This window comes from Mytilus trossulus, chromosome 4, assembly GCF_036588685.1.
Source record: "Mytilus trossulus isolate FHL-02 chromosome 4, PNRI_Mtr1.1.1.hap1, whole genome shotgun sequence".
Taxonomy (NCBI): Eukaryota; Metazoa; Mollusca; class Bivalvia; order Mytilida; family Mytilidae; genus Mytilus; species Mytilus trossulus.
In genome coordinates, this window is record NC_086376.1 from 70,873,598 (window position 1) to 70,891,459 (window position 17,862).

The window sequence follows — 17,862 nt, forward strand, 5'->3', positions numbered from 1 at the left end:
TTCGAAGTCAGCTCGTGTTTTTTTATAATGACCTGTGCAATAAAATTTATTAATTTGCAGTTTGATTGAACAGTATTCTATGCGGACTTAAGCGGGTACACCTTCCCGCCAAGTTTGATTGTCATTTAGCCGTTCTAAAAAAAGATTAAGAAAACCACTCTACATTTCACGAAATTCTATCATTTATCATAACCAAGAGACAATGGCACAAGTTGAGTGTGTGCAAAATGTTAGCAATGGTAAGTTACCAATATTCTTCAGGTAAAAATGAACATTGAAAAAAAAGTTTGTTTACTATTTATGATTTGAAAAAAACCTGATGTGATACGGTACTGAAAATAAAAATATACAGCATATCATCCCTATTTCTCAAATAAAGTTGTATGTAGGATGGTTTTGCCCTTTACGCAATATTCTTAAATAATCGCCATTTTACGAATTTTTCCCTTAATCAATGATGTTGCCAACTGATTATTTCCTTTTTCTATTAAATTATTGCGCTATTTCACATTTCTTGACCGGTGTGAGAAAAATATTTCTCCTTACTAGTGAAAAAATTGTTCTTGGCAAATGATTGGTTGAATTTTAATTGCAATGTAACATTGTTAATATTCTTGGTTAAGGTTTCTTCTAAAATTTCCGATTTGTGACGTCACTTTAGTCTTTAAAACAGAATCAAATCTACAAATCTTTGAAACAGAAGGATAAAAATCATTAGAGAAATAGATTCCACCACTAACACTCGTGTACATGTATTACGATATTTCTCCACTCTCAACAGTTAAATTTTAATCATTTGAAAAGATGGGCAAGCCTCGTGCTTTAAATAATATGAGGCAGGCATAACCTGTGAATGGAGACGAAGTCTGTAATTTTTTTTATTAAAACATGTTGATAAAAGAAACGGAAATACCGTAACATTTCCGATATTGGTTCTGTTGTAAGGGAGTTAGATGAGAAGTTATTGAAGTGATGATGTCATATTCAATGTAAACAAAGAAACGCTGTTATCAGGTAGCGTTTTTTTGTTCATTTCAAACAATTATTAAAAATGATTGGGTGTTGAATTAATTCCTTCCTATATTTGATGATATGTTGATAAATATACATTTCATTCAAAATCTCATGCCAACAAGACCGGAACAGGAAGTAGATCTGAATAAAAAAGTTAATGAGTTTGAGTTCATAAGTAGAATGAAAAAGTCGGGGAAATTTTCCCCGATTCTTTTTTTTTTTTTTTTATTGATTTTTCTACCGTAATTGGGGACTTCGTCCCCATATTAAAATTTAAATGTCTGGAGTGGAGATATATCGTGACACACTTGTTCCTGTTATGAAATCTATATTTCTCAGCGGAGTCCAAGGATACAAAAATTATCTAGAAACTACATGAACTAAGGGAACTTGTGCTGTTAATAGTGATAAACAGTTAATCATGGGGGGGTTCTGATCCAGTATCCTGCTTGCCCTATGTACGTAAGCAATTCTCATTTTTTGTAATTTCCTGTGTCCCACTAGGCTTCATGGTTTGACTTTCACGTGTCAAGCTTACTAAAAATCAGAAATCCCACACTGGCTCAATCAAGAAAATCAATATCGCTGCAGTGCAACTAGGCCATATAAAAAGAAGGAAGACAGCATTTTGATAGCCAAAGAATTTGAATATATTTTGAAATTAAAAAAATCTTTTTCTTTTCAGGTCCCTCTGCAGATGATGATGATGGGTGTACACCATCCAAAAAGCTTAGACAAGGTATATTTGATAATCATTCTTTTCTCAGGTTGGGAACAAACCCTTTCTATGGTGATTATACCTGTATAGAGGGATAAACCTTCTATAGAGTGATAAAATTATCCCTCTATAGAGGGGTACTTTTGTTTAGACTGGATTTAAATCAAAACAGGGTAGAATGGCATTCTCTACTTATTATGGCAGTAACTTGCAACAGTTGATGCACCAATTGATGTACTTAGTTTAATATGCACATGCCGAGTTTGCTGCTTATCTGATTAAATATAAAATCTATTGTCCACCATGATTGAAAGCTGTGATGATCAGGTAAATTCTACTCACTTATGCCTCACTGAACAGAATTTCTATTGTTAGATTTAACATGATTTTTAAAGGTCAACTATTCCTTTTGATGTTGATCAGGTGTTCAGATAGGTATACAATAGATTTCAAGTTTTGTCACTAGCAGAAAACGGGTTATCCCAATTTTTTAGTAAAGTGCAGATCTTGATTCACATACTGCTATAGATTATAGCCAATATAATTAGAAAATGCCATTCTGCCCTAATTTGCTATAAATCCAGTGAAAACACAAATACCCCTCTATAGAGGGATATTATAGAAGGTTTATCCCTCTATACAGGTATAATCACCATCCAGGGGGTTTGTTCCCAACCTGTTTCTTCATCTACAATAAGTCTTTCTGAAAAAACTAAGACAAGGTATGTTCAACAATGATTCTTTTCTTCATCTACTTTAATTATTTCTGAATATATATATAGCTACATGTGTGCCAATCTTTTTGAAAGCTTACATGTAACATGAAAACATTAAAGTTTTTTATTAGCAAAGTAACATTTAAATTTGTATTTTACAGCTAGATTACCATTTAAAACAATTGAGCATAAGGCACAGCTAGTCTCACCAAAGTCAACTGCTGCATCAAAGAAAAGAAAACTATCTGATGCAGAATCACCCAGTGCTAAAGCTCCCAAAACTCCAAAATCAGGAACACCATGTGGATCTGGTAGTGCTCCAGTTACTAGCGGTGAAGCAGAAGTTAGCTCTAGTTCTGAGGCAGACAATGTTAAGATACGGGTTCGTAATACTTTGGAAAGATTTGTTCGTAAAAATTCTCAGGAAGAAATTACCTCCTCAACAAACACTGAATGCATTGATATAACCGATTCAGATGATGGCAAGGAATCTGATGTATCTTTTGTTGACACAAACACCTGTCAATCAAAAAAAATTAAGGAGTTCTTCAGTGTTAAAGATTCTTCAAAAGCTGTCAAATCAAAGGTAGAGAACTCTACCAATGACACTCAGAAAGTAGAAAATTACATTCAAATTATCGAAGCAGTTAGTAAAGGACTTATTCCTGTAGAAACTTTACCAGAAACATGTGAAAATAAGGAAAATTTGGATAGCTCTAAAAAAGGGGAAATTTTAGATGTTTCTGCAGACAAAGAAAATATGGATGTTTCAGATGAGTCAACTAGTTTATCAGATATGAACAACAGTGCTATTGACCCAGTTACTCCTGGTAAGGGCAGTGTACCCTCCGCAGTATTTAAAACTCCAGTTTCAACAAAAATAAGTCCACAGTCAGGAGCCACACCTTTATCACAGAGCCCAGGGGACAGTTTAAGTGATGGAACTCCTAAATCTGGCAAAAAACCAAGATCTAAGGTAATGTTTGAACCTTTAAGCAGTAATACATTGTACATATAAAAGTAAGAAGATATACATTTGATCAGACTGCCTTCAGAAATTTGTCAGTATAGAAAGTTTTAATAGTTATTAAGTAGATCTACATTTGTAACTCTAAAAAAAAGATAAAAAATCAATAAATTTTATATATCCATGGAAATGACTGTACACATGAACACAAAACTTTACATTTTTAATTTGAAAACTTGGTTGATCCCAGCTTTCAGATGCAAAGATGAAAGAAAGGGAAGCTCAGAGACAGAAACTCAAAGAAGAAAAATTAAAGGCCTTTGAAGAAAAAAAGAAACAAAAAGAACAGGAGAGAGTTGAAAAGGAAAAAGAGAAAGAGAAACAAAGACTGGAAAGAGAAACTGCCAAATCTGAAAAGGACAAACAAAAGAAAGAAGAAAAGGTACTTATAATTTCAAGTTAAAAAAGATATTAGTACATTTCAATTTGTTCATGTTATATAATATAGAAAGTTAAGTACTCTATTTATTGCAGTTAAGACCCCGACCCCTTTCACACTAGCATTTTTTTATCGATCTAATTTAAATCGATCTAAATAAAACCAGTTAGCTTTCACATTATCTTTAATCATAATGATCTCTATCGGTCTAATCTGAACCTGACACTGCGTTCACACTACAATTAAAAACGCAATGGATTTAACCTTTTTACCTGTAAAACTGTAAACACTGTATAGATAGAACTGATTTATCAAATTCATGTGTTGATACATTGATACACACAATTGAAAAAAAAATGGATAAAGTTATCGTTTCTCTTGAATCACAAGTAAAAATTGTGATACTGGTGATATTGCAGTTTTCTTTAATTTTGAAAAAAATAACTGGAGCAACGAAGTTACAACACAACATCGGAAATACTGCGGTTCTTGCAAAGAAAATAAATCACCATAAGAAAAGAAGACACAGATTTTGCAAATCTATGCAATGGAGAAGACAATGTGTTTTCAGTTTGTTTTAAAGGTCTTTTAACACAGAAATATGGGTTAAACAAGGAACCTCTGAGATAGTTTTGCCACTATACATGCGCATTCTTTGTTTTTCGATTCAATTGTACTAGTTTAAATCGATCTCTGCGTTCACATTTCAAGTAAGATAGGTTTACTTTAGATCGATTCAAACTAAACTACCTCTTTTGGTGTTTTAGTTTATACCGATTGAAGATCAATTCAAAGCATTCACATTAGCCCTTAAACCCATCTAAACTGAACCGGTCTAGTTTAAATCGATGAAAATGTCCTAGTGTGAACAAGTCTTAGAGATGATAATAATTTTTAATTGGGCATCAATTTAGATCTTGCAAACATCATTTCTGTTTTAAAATATGTTTTTTATGATTTATAAAATTTGTTCCACTTGTTTAGGAGAAAAAAGAAAAAGAAAGATTAGATAAGCTACAACAAAAGGAAGATGAGTTGAAGAAAAAACGTGAAGAGCAAGAGTAAGATATAAACTTTAACAATTGATATGAATTTACGAAAAAGTCAATTGTTACCATAATTGCCAGCTATTACAAATTAAAGGTTACTGTTCAAATTTGCATTTGGAATTAAGTGGAAACAATCATTTTTCAAGGGAAATACCTGTTTAGTTTTCCTGGTTAAATCGGCTTCTTTGATACTTTAAGCAATGGGTCAACTATATTGGGTATATAGTATGATTGCAAGATGAACATGACCCAGAATTAGACGTTATTTTCATAGATGATCAATTTTTTGCTATACCAGTTTCAATAACTTTATACAAAGTAATATTCAATCTAAACAGGCAGGACATTAAAACGTGTATTATAAAATTGCACTAAAACCAAGACATATTATGAAAACTAAAATGACAACGAAACATATGTTATGGTAAAAATGAACGTGCACAATTTCGTTTAATATTATATGCAGATATGTGTGTTGAAGAAAAATTGAGTATAAGAATAATAATCATAAGTTATATTTTCAGAGCAAAGAATGAAGAAAAAAAGAAGAAAGATGAAGAGAAAAGATTAAAGGAAGAAGAAAAACAAAAAGAAAACGAAGAAAAAGTAAAATTTTTACTATTACAGTAACAATGATCACATGAAATAAGACATGAAATACATCTTCTGAAATCCCAAGTTTTTTGTTTGAGAATGAGGTTATAAAAGGATAACTGCAATAGAACTATCAAATTGACATCACAGTGTCGCGTTTAGAATCTTTTTGTTAAGAGCAAAACTTACTTGTTTTTTCAAATGACCAATTTCCCAAATATGGTTGCAAGAAGCATCATCTAAAAATATCATGTTCTGGGCATAGTTTATTTTTGTTATTTTCAAAAGAGCTTTAGATTTATTTGCAGAAGTTCACAGTAATCTGAATCGTATATCAGACCCCAAAAAACATCTACATAGCTCCATAAAGACAGTTTCTATTTGTTTATTGTGAAGATTTTACCGACCAAAACTAAAAATAGACTATTCTCACAAGAACAATAGAAAGACTTCTAGTTTGATTTAGTTTTTGGTTTGTTTAAAAGTAAGAAATATCCTTTTATTCATTTCAGATGATTATTTGTTTATAATTAAAAATATGCTTTTCTTCACTTCAGATTAAAAAAGAAAAGAAAGTTAAAGATGCATTCCAAAGTTTCTTTATCAAGACCAGTACTTCACCAAAATCATCTAAGGTAAACCTCTAGTAAAATTAATGTTATATTGATATTGAAAATTTATTTGAAAGTTTTTTCTTCAAATTATAAAGTATGGTTGCAATGATTTAGGCACTATTGTAATGCCCCAACTACTCAAACAGTAGGTGTTATGACTGAAGATAAAATTCAAGCAAATATAAAATAGCATTAACTCTATATGTAGAACTGTAGAACCCTCTTAGTGCTTGTCAAACATGTTCAAAAATCATTTCTAATCAATATGATTTTGTTTTTCTTTCAGGCAACTGTAGAACCATCAGGTCTTTTTATGCCTTTCCAAGTGAAGGAGAACACTAAACTAGCACCAGAATGTAGACAGTACATAAATGAGGAACAAAAGAATTATCTTGATAAATGCCTTATTGACCAGGTATCAAATTAGAATACTAAAACATAGTGTAAACTCTATTGTATGTCAATGTGATACCGTATAGCGTGTTATTTTAGCGAGTGTAAAATTTCACTATTTTCATTAAATAAGGTATCCGAAATATTTTGGCAGATTTAAAACTCTTACCAATACCTTTGCATGCCGTTTTACATTGGCGGAATTTAATTTTGTGGTTTTGTACTACTCTCGAAATTTACCTGCTTTTACATTTATTTTGCAAATATTTCATGCTTTTTCATGTTCGAGATTGTTGAAAAATTGGTCGGTCACAAATAGAAAATATGTGTTACATTAGGACAATCAGTATCAATGGTTGAGAATAGTACAGACAATGAATTTATTAGTGGTATTTGCCATTGTTTAACCCATTTGTTTCTTATGTAACGGATTAGAAGCTGATAATGATTTCTAAGCTATTTATTTCACACCTGGATGTTCCTGGGAAATGTTTTATAGATTGTCAGTTTTTGTTAAGTAAGGAACAATTTGCTGGGTTTGTCCAGTATGATCTAGTATTTTCAACGCAAGGGATTTATTTTTTTGCAGCCAAATTATTTATTAATGAATGAGTGATTTTTTAAGAAGAAATTGAATGAACTCCACATAATACAATAGCTATTATCTTTATTTAATTGGACAGTTTCCTTTTCAAAATCTAAATAGCCTTATTTATGCACACTAAAAAATGAACAAAAAACAAATATGTAACACAGCAACAATTGATCACCACTGAAATACAGTCTCCTGACTTAGGACAGGCACACACAGAATATGGTTGGTTAAACATGTTAGCCGGATCCCAACCCTCTCGTAACCTGGGACAGAGGTGTCACAGTACAACATAAGAACAAACTATAAAAATCAGTTGATGCTCTTTTGTTTCAGGAATCAAAAGTTTTGTATATTAAAGATCTTCAAAATGGCAAAAATACTGGCAAATCAGAGAAAACTTTTCCAAAGTAAGTAGTGTACAGGAGCATGTCAGTATGTAAATGTTTAGTAAAGGTTGGCAAGGGGTCAGTAATAGTTGATTGAATTATATATGTAACCAAGCTGTCTAGATTTGGGTCAACAATATTCAGGTTTACGATACTTCCAAGAATGGCTTTGATATAATTTGATATAAAATATATAATAGTTCAATTGTCTTCCGCCATCGTTCAAAATTTTGATCGTTTTTATAGCCTAACGTCATTTTTTAGCAATTGTAATCAAATGCATGTAATTGCATAACCCTCAGGCTTATTTATAGTATAATCCAATACAGTTCTAACGCCTGAGGGATATCAGATTAAAATCGCTAATCACTTGTACCTGAGCTTGTACAGGTAGATCAACAAACCAGACAGGAGATCAGAATATTAACTGAAGATAGACGATTCATTTGTCGAATTATTTGACTAAGTTTCCGCAAATGTTTATGATAATTCAGATTAAATAAATAAATTAATAATCCAGTTAGAAAGTTTAACAAGTCAAACACATGCTTTTATTTTGACAATCAGCATCCCCCTTTTTAAGAAGTACAAAATAAGACGTAAAACAATTGTTATTTAATCGCAAATAACTCGAGTACTGCTGTATTGTAATGATAATATAGAATTACTTTAAAAGTTAAAAAGTAAAAACTTAATATTTCCTGTAAAGAAATTTTGTATCGTAACTCCGAATTCGTTTCGTAGTTTACAATCAAATTGATACATCCGCTTTTCCGGTTTATCAGACTCAAAAGATGCATGTTGCATACACTGTAGCATCGATTTGCTGGATAAAGTCATTAAAAACCTTTTCATTTGACAACGTTTGCTTTACAAATTTTTTCTTTAATCTTTTACATAACCCGTACGACTCGTTTTGTCGTTGCTGCAAACCAGCCATACCGGTAATGGGTTCATGACTTCTGAATTTGACAGTGTCCGTGAAAAATAAACTCCACAAGATTTTTAACCCCCATAACAATTACTAAAAATAGCAGGAAAACTTAATGGGGACCTTCGTGATAGCAGAGACATATATACACATGTGTACTGGTGATAGCTATTGGTCATTCTCGATTAAGGGAAAGGGAGGGGGCATGAGGGCTTGGCCTTTGAAGGGTTACAAACGGCAATTATTGAAAATATATATACATGTACTTCTATATAGTATTTATAATGCATGAATGAAAATTCAAATGAATATAATTTAAATAAGCAATGCATTAGCATGTTCACCTATCCTTATGCAGTTATGTGGAGGGATGAAATACTTTCAATCGCGTTACACTGTACGGGGTAGATACAGTTTATGAAGGTGAAAGTTCCTCCATCGTTCAATTTTCATCCATGGAGATCCCTGGTTAAACATTTCAATCAGACAGTTCACCAACGTTCTTTGTTAATAGTTCATCATTTAGTTATTTGCTTTTAAGTAATGTCAAATATATTGGGTATTTAGAATGATTGTACAGTGAACATGTCGGTGGGGGGGATTTACTCTGACCTTTCACTAAATATACATGGATTATGGTTAAGTTTATGTTATGCACGTAGTAAAATCTTGCTGTTGGAAGACTTTCATCATACCATCTGTTCAATCATGATTAGTAAAGTTAGAGACATTTTAACATGTCATTCTTGTTATTCTTTCATTAATTATTTTCTAGGACAATAGGAGAAGATGATGTAGAATTATTGGTCCATGATTCAGAGACCGTGAAGAAAGTCACCTATAAATGTAAACTGTTACAGTTCCATATGAACTACAGACCACCTTATTATGGAACATATAGGAAGACAAGTTCTCATGTCAGACCAAGGAATCCATTTAAAACAGATACTGTAAGTTATATTGAAGATTGAAGGACCGTCAATAAATGTACATACTAAGATTAAACATGCATAAAATCTATTCACACATATGGTGGGCTTATAATAATTGAACAATTATTTTAATTTTTCTATTGAGTGTTGTAGTGTTTTATATATAAAGATTTTATAATAGATCTTGCCCATATAAAAAAAATTACAAAAGGAAGGCAAACAATTTTGAAGTGATTTACCAAAGTCAGTTATTTAAAATTCGTTTAGACTCATGTTTACAATAAATTTTCAAGGCACTCTATCATTGACATCAATTTTTAATTGCCTAGATTTGTTTCGTATTATGAGTGATGTCTTGGCCTTTGTTATAAAAGAAATATGATTCCATGCCTTGCTTTGCTGTTGGATAGGAAAGGTCAGATTTTAATATAACACTGTATCTCTCTATTTTACAGGAAATATTTGATTATGAATATGATAGTGATGATGACTGGGAAGAAGAAGAACCAGGAGAAAGTCTATCTGATTGTGATGTATGTATCTTAGAGGCTAGTTTCTGATTGTCATGTATATATCTTAGAGGCCAGTTTCTGATTGTCATGTATATATCTGTCATGTATATATCTTAGAGGCTAGTTTCTGATTGTGATGTATGTATCTTAGAGGCTAGTTTCTGATGGTGATGTGTTTTTCTTTTTATACCACCCTTTCTTTTCCTCTAAGGGTTTAGAATATAAAGTGGTACCCATGTCCATCATTCTGAAATTAAATAGTTCCTGATTCTGTTTTTAGGATCTTATTTTTAGCTCACCGGACCCGAAGGGCCAAGTGAGCTTTTCCCATCACTTGGCGTCTGTCGTCCGTCGTCTGTCGTCCGGCGTTAACTTTTACAAAAATCTTATCCTCTGAAACTACTGGGCCAAATTAATCCAAACTTGGCCACAATCATCATTGATGTATCTAGTTTAAAGTTTGTGTTTTTTTTAACCCGGTCAACCATCCAAGATGGCCGCCATGGCTTAAAATAGAACATAGGGGTAAAATGCAGTTTTAGGCTTATAACTCAAAAACCAAAGCATTTAGAGCAAATCTGACATGGGGTAAAATTGTTAATCAGGTCAAGATCTATCTGCCCTGAAATTTTCAGATGAATCAGACAACCCATTGTTGGGTTGCTGCCCCTAAATTGGTAATTTTAAGGAAATTTTACTGTTTTTGGTTATTATCTTGAAGATTATTATAGATATAAACTGCAAGTAGCAATAATGTTCAGCAAAGTAAGATTTACAAATAAGTCAACATGACCAAAATGGTCAGTCGACCCCTCTAGGAGTTATTGCCCTTTATAGTCAATTTTTAACCATTTTTCGTAAATATCCATGATCTTTTACAAAAATCTTCTCCTCTGAAACTACCACGCCAAATTAATCCAAACTTGGCCACAATCATCATTGATGTATCTAGTTAAAAAAGTGTGTTTTTTTACCCGGCCAATCAACCAAGATGGCCACACCAGCTAAAAATAGAACATGGAGATTAAATGCAGTTTTTGGTTATTCCTCAAAAACCAAAGCATTTAGAGCAAATCTGAAAAGGGGGTAAAATTGTTTTTCTGGTCAAGATCTATCTGCCCTGAAATTTTAAGATGAATGGGACAACTCGTTGTTAGGGTGCTGCCCCTAAATTGGTAATTTTAAGGAAATTTTGCTGTTTGGGTTATTATCTTGAATATTATTATAGATAGAGATAAACTGTAAACAGCAATAATGTACAGCAATTTAAGACTCAAAAAAAGTCAAAATGACCAAAATGGTCAATTGACCCCCTAAAAAGTTATTGTCCTTCATAATAAATTTTTAACAATTTTCATAAAATTTGTAAATTTTTACTAACATTTTCCACTGAAACTATACGGACAAGTTCATTATAGATAGAGATTATTGTAAGCAGCAAGAATGTTCAGTAAAGTAAGATGTAGAAACACATCACAATCACCTAAACACAATTTTGTCATGAACCATACCCCTTGAAATCAAATAAGCACTGTTAAAGTCGAGTTTGTGAGTCCAACGAACCCCCCTTTAGAAATTCCTGGCTACGGGCCTGTGAACTGTCTGCTTCCTTTGTTTAATTCACATACACAAAGGTGAGCAACACAGGCTCTTTAGAGCCTCTAGTTTGTTTCCTTAATGGCTTATATGAGTAGCTCAATCAGACGAGACATCATATCTATCAATATGTAGTTATTTATTTTGCCAATTAATGTAGTGACATAACATTTTTGTTATACCATCAGGGCTCACACTACTTCAGAATTATCGGGAGAAGTGACTTCTCTTTTTGAAACTGATAGTGAGAAGTGGTGAGATTTGAAAGAGAAGTGCTCATTCGCGCGGTGCGCTACAATGTTTGAATTTTACTATAGTATAAAGGGTCATATGTAAATAATGTTCTTTTTATATTGTTCAATTTATATCTGAGTATACAATTAAAGTAACATTTCAAATTAAAGGTTGTTTAAGTTCTTCTAAGGTTCTTGTGAGAAACTACCAACTAAATATTTAGTATTTAGCACTAAAAAAAAATGTTTTTTTATTTTAAAAAATGTAAAGAAATCATAATATATCAATTACAATTTAATTCAAAACTATCATGTGTATGAAATTCAGTGTTTCTCATCAACAAATATAAAAGTTATTAAGCATGGCCATAATATATTGATATTAGTGTAATAGTCTCAGAGTTAAGCAACTTAAATCAATAGTTTGAAACAATCCATAAAAAATATAGGGAATTATATACACCAATCAATTGGGTGTAACCAAAAGTCTCTTAATTCATGTGGAATAAGTAATTTTTCTCTTTGGTATCAATATTCTTCTGTCAGCTGTTCCATCCATGCGTCCGTAGTAATTATTGTAAAAGTACGGATTTCGGTCATAGCTGGTCCGGTTGAGATCTCTAGTTTAGAAATCGGTCAATGGCGGACGAATGCAAGAAAATTTACAAAAATAAACGATGTTTGACAAGTTATTTGGAAAGGAACATGACATTTTTAATGCAATAAATGGATTAAACATTTACTGGAGGCAACTTTTATCACGTTTAAATGAAGTAACAAACTTATTTTGCCGCTGAAATTTAGGTTGATGTTCGTTTTCAAGTAACAAGCACCAGAACTTGCAAAAATGCACACAAAGTGATAACAAGTTGTATTTTTATCAAATAACCTGATACACACTTCAAAGACAATGCTTCAACCTCTTTTCTTAAGATAATGAATCATTTATGTCTAAATTTCTTTAATTATCAATAAAAAAATTATGTTTCATCAACTTGGTAAAAATTGAAAATGTGGGATGACGGAAGCGACTGAAAGCGAGTATCATCAAGAACATGGCAACTTGTTTTCGCTTTTGGGGGTCGGTAAAGCGACTTCTTCGTCCAAGTCTCCTGGTAGCGCGAGCCCTGTACCATCACTCTAGATTTGGTACCTAAGGTACCTACAATGTAAATTGAAATTAAAATATTCTGACTAGTATTTTCATTCCACATTTTTAGATGCTACTTATCCATGAATTGGTGGTAACAAGCAAGTGAGCAATATTCTGACCTATTTGACACATAAGTCTGGTTTGCAGATTCTATGAATTATGAGTAATACTTGTTAATTTTGTTTTGGTATATTCTTCTAGTCATGAAAAAACCCAAATTAAAACATTGATGGTTGCAATTTATTTAAGGATTGATGTATAATTTGCAATATTAACATTTCAGGGATCTTACACATTTCTAATAACTCAAGAAGAAGAATTCTAAGTTGAACTTTGCAATTGTATATGAATGTTATCTCTGAACAAAATGAAGCAATCTTTTGATCAAAATTTCTTTCTTTTAAATTTATATAGGATGAGGAAGAAAAAGTTGAAGAGGACAATGAGGATGAAGAAGACGACTTTATAGTGCCTCATGGGTATCTGTCTGATGATGAAGGAGTAGATAAGGATGATGAGGAGGTAAGGATGGGTGGTTTTTCGAGGTTAAAATTGGGAGGTAAAGAGGTACCTCTAGTTTGTAAAGGTGAATGAAGGTGCCGATGAGGAGGATAAAAATTAAGATGGATGTTTCCTCTATGTAATTTTATGTATGTGTTAATAATGATAAGGAGGACAGTATGGAAAGTTTCTCTATGAGAACTTGCTGATGAAGGAAGATGGTGAAAGTTATGTTACGAGGATGAATACTTCTTTTATGGTATCTGTATGGGGATGAATGTAGTGATATAGTCCAGTCAATCTAGCATAAATTTGACCCTAATCCGAAAGTAATTGCAACAGAAGATTTTAAAGTTTTAATCTTTAGCATTATACCCAAAATATACACAGAAAAAAGTCCCATAAAATCTAACTTGAGGAAGACTAAAAAATTCACCATTTAAAATTCCTATGGAGATTTGCATTGAAAAGGGAGATAACTCTTGCAAAAAAGGCAGAAATATCAATAAAAATTGATACAAAATAATAACTTTACCACTTCTATTCATCAGAATGTATTGATTCTTAATTTTTTAGAGGTCTTTAGAGTTTAACAAACAACTCTAAAGGTGTTTTCATATATTTTATAAAGCTATATGGGTGCCAATTATAATTGGCAAAAGGATGCCCTAAAATGGTAAACAATCATATCATTAACTTTATAATTCTGCAGATCAGAACCTTTGTTTGAGGTATTCATTTTCGAATATGTCTGTTTATGTCTAGTTTTAAAGAATTCAGGAATTTTATTTTAAATATTGGTAATTTTATCTACAGGTTTCTCCAGAGCTTCAAGAAATAAAACGTAATGAACTGGCAACCAGATGGGAGGCAGATCAAAACAGATTGACTAAACCAGTTTTACCTAAGATCATTGGTTGTTTCTGGGAACAAGCCACACATGTTTTACAAGAGGAGATTAGTAAACAGCTAGAACAATATAAGGTCAGAGGCTGGGTGGAAATAAACATATGGAAAAATATTGTGTTATAAGTCACCTGACCAACCTTTATTTATAGATTCTTATCCCAACTTTTTATTTGGAAAATAGAAATAGCTCTAAAGGGCTCAGTCGTCTTCGTTGCAATGAATGTTCTCTTTATTATTATTTTATTTGGCTTAAGTATATATTTGTTTCAAATTTAGCATGTGTTCTTCTGAAAGCTTATCTGTGTAAGGGTTTAAATAAATATCTGAAGAGAATCAAGTTCATGTATAATAATTTGACCTTACTGAATTTTTTTATCTCTAAAAACTTGCAATCAGTGATTAGTTAATGCAGTGATAACATTTTTGGTAGTTTTTAAGGTTAATATAGTATTTACAAAAATTTCTTGTTGAATTGATGAATTGAATTTTCTTATTGAAACTCTTTTTACATAAGAAAAAACATCTCTTTATCATACTTTACAGTTGCGGGAAGATGATGCACATTTTTAAGTATAATGTAATTTAGTTTTGTTTATTTCAGGCAGTCTTATTGACAACTAACCCAGTGCCTACCTCCTTTACTGAACCAATCAAAGTTGTGAAGGGAGATAACTCTTCTGGTGACAATAATGTTGACACACCAAAAGTTAATCCACAGAGAAAACCGGTTCCTGAAGAAGGTAAATATAATTAATAATTGGATCTCATCAAAAGGAATTTGTGTTTTGTACAGTTTTTAACTTTCATCATTCAGCAGAAACAATTTGCCATTTTAGAATCTTATGGCTATGGGAAATTTTATTGTTTGTTTACCAAAATAAAAATAAAAAGGATTGTATGTCACACCATAGGTTTAATTTCGTTCTTTAGAAAGTTGTTAGCCAATCAACTTTCTGTTATACACTTTTGAAAATATTGTCAAGAATGCACAAGATTCTGCAATAGTTAAAATTGTTTAACATGTATCTACTTCTTAACATTGCTATATATTGCATAGAACTAGTTCTACTTTTTTTGTAGGGGAGTAAGTTCAACTCTGAGGCAAAACTCTTATAATAATTATTGAAAACTATCCATTTTTTCATTGCAGCCATGCCAGACTTGATTAGATTAGTCCATGGAAATTTGATGGGTATTAAAAAATTAATTCAAGAATTTCGTTTGTTTTGGAAATCGAAAACAACTGGAGAACAACAAGAAACAACAGGTACAGCAGACATGAGTATGGAGGTTGACAACACTGAAAATAAAGCTATGGATACCAGTCTGTCACAAGAAAATGTCACCAATATATCCATAACTGCTGAAACGGAGACAGATGTCGCAAATTGTGCTATATCAAAAAGACAATTAGAAATCAAAATAACAGCTATTGCTGTGCGAGAGAAACGTGCTGATTTTAAAAAGATTTGTTGGTATGTTCATGATGACATACTGAAACAATATAACTGTGAAGGTTTGCCTATACCATCAGCTTGGGAATCTCTTACCAAACCAGCTAAAACACCAGGCAAGGTTAAACCTGAAGAAACTACGCCAAGTGGTCGTAAAACACCAGTGCCATCTATAACTCAGTTTGCTAGACCAATGTCTCCATCAACCATAGCAGCTCAGCATGCTGCTACTCAAGCTAAAATACTGGCAGCTCAACATGCTGCTGCTGAAGCTAAGATACTGGCTGCTCAAGCTAAAATACTGGCAGCTCAGGCAGAAAAGCAAAAGGAAATAACTGTCAAGGAACCAGAAAAAATGGAGACATCTGACACTCCTGATGATACTGTTACCCCAAATAAAAAGGTACCAGTTGACCAAAGGAAATTAACTGATTTCACAAAAGCGTTCATTTCTCCGCAATGTAAAAAGAGAGTTGCTCTGATTCCAGTAACATCTCCCTTACCAAACACAGCTATAAAACCAGTATCGTCTCCTAAACCAAACACAGCTGTAAAAACAGTATCATCTCCCGTACCAAACACAGCTGTAAAAATACAAAAATCTGAGCAGAAAAGTAGTAAATCAAGTGAAAATATCACTGTCCAGCCTCCTGTTCTAAAGAACATGGAGAAATCAAAAGTAGAACTTCCTACGGTGAATGGATTGATAAAGGACTCAGCTGGTGAAAACTCTCAAGATGCCATCATGATTGATTGAATGAGGAAAACTATAGAGACCCTTCTTATCATTGACTCAATAGTGATAAACAATTGGAGTACAAAATTTGCAATTAGTATATTTAGTATAGTGCTTTGTTTTTCATTGTAATGTTATGTGTGTGTTTGCATGGTTGTATATTATTTTGAAAGATCAGTAATTTTATATAAAGTAAGTACAATAATATATATGTTTGCTCCATCATGTCCAATGTTGATATTCATGTGAACAAATAAGTCTTGTGAAACACCTACGCTATATTAAATTTTATCTAGCAACAAAAAAAGTAATACAAGGCAAGGCATATGAACTTCTGGAGGTAGTATCACCTTTACATCCTGTTTCTTCATTCTAATTAAGTTTACTTCCAGTTCCTATGTATAGAAGTTATTTAAAATGATACCATGCCAGGCACTTTTCTGCTCATTTTAATGGACTACTGTTATTGATTTTATCATTTTCAAGCAATTTTGTATTACAATTTATATAAGTATATTTCTAACAGACTTCCCATGGCCATCACTTGTTTTCTGATCAAATTTAATAAAGATATGACTCCATATTAACTTTAACTGTACAGTAGTTTGGATAGGTCAAATATGCATGAGCCCTTTGAAATGGTAGCTGTCATATATATTACGCAATTGTTAAAATGTTCACTTCAAGACCAACTTCATCTTTCCTTCTTTTATGTTTTTGTTTTGAGTTTTTCAAGAGTAGATAAAATTGTGCAATAAAGATTATGATGTTGCTGTAATGTGGAGCAATATTCATCAATATTTAATTTATGAAGTTTGTACTTTATCTTGATTTGTCAGATCTTACTTTGAATGTTTGTAAAAGAACTGTGTGTATGCTATGTTACAGAATATGTCATCATGTTTCATACAATCAAACGAGAGAAATCAGGAAAATGGAAATTTTTAAAATAAAATCTGTCTTTTTATTGATTAATATATATATATAATGAATCGCTGTGATATTGTAAATTGATATCATTTATGTATAAACATCTGTACTTATTTTGATTTTTATATTGTTCACATTCATGTTTCTGTGAATGTGATATCGATATTATAATTCTTTCTTTTCTATCTTGTAACAATTCAAAAGCATAGATGTGGCTTTGGCAGAAACAAATGGTTTCTGGAAATATCAACTAGTATACTGTGGATTCATTATTATTCGTAGGATACCAAGTTTTTATGGGTACCAGTGAATTTATATGTTAAATAAATTACGAATTTTCTTACAGCTTTGTATGCACAGGTTAGCAAAACCATGAAATTGAATATCTATGAAAATGCAAATCTGTGTTGATGAAAGTTATAAGTATTAAAAGGAAATGTCCTATTGGTTTGCAATTGAATAATCACATGTCAACTGTCACATCAACAAT

At 32.0% G+C, this 17,862-nt stretch overlaps 1 protein-coding gene across 1 annotated transcript; it reads left to right on the plus strand.

Moving 5' to 3' along the window:
- Positions 1-67: 67 nt before the first annotated feature.
- On the plus strand, positions 68-16,675 carry LOC134715864 (chromatin assembly factor 1 subunit A-like). The gene is made up of 15 exons (XM_063578386.1): positions 68-239; positions 1,700-1,753; positions 2,610-3,424; positions 3,666-3,857; positions 4,839-4,915; positions 5,428-5,509; positions 6,055-6,132; positions 6,398-6,526; positions 7,433-7,506; positions 9,192-9,366; positions 9,804-9,881; positions 13,257-13,364; positions 14,160-14,327; positions 14,854-14,992; positions 15,403-16,675. The coding sequence occupies exons 1-15, from the start codon at positions 203-205 to the stop codon at positions 16,461-16,463; spliced, it is 3,267 nt and encodes a 1,088-aa protein (XP_063434456.1). The 5' UTR covers positions 68-202; the 3' UTR covers positions 16,464-16,675.
- The last annotated feature ends 1,187 nt before the right edge of the window (positions 16,676-17,862 follow it).

What these genes read in the sequence shown, in the direction of transcription:
- LOC134715864 (XM_063578386.1), top strand. Translation starts at nt 203, where the DNA reads ATGGCACAAGTTGAGTGTGTGCAAAATGTTAGCAATG. An exon ending in AAAAAACGTGAAGAGCAAGA is followed by an intron (nt 4,916 to 5,427) that starts GTAAGATATAAA and finishes TTATATTTTCAG; the next exon opens with AGCAAAGAATGAAGAAAAAA. An exon ending in TCAGAGAAAACTTTTCCAAA is followed by an intron (nt 7,507 to 9,191) that starts GTAAGTAGTGTA and finishes ATTATTTTCTAG; the next exon opens with GACAATAGGAGAAGATGATG.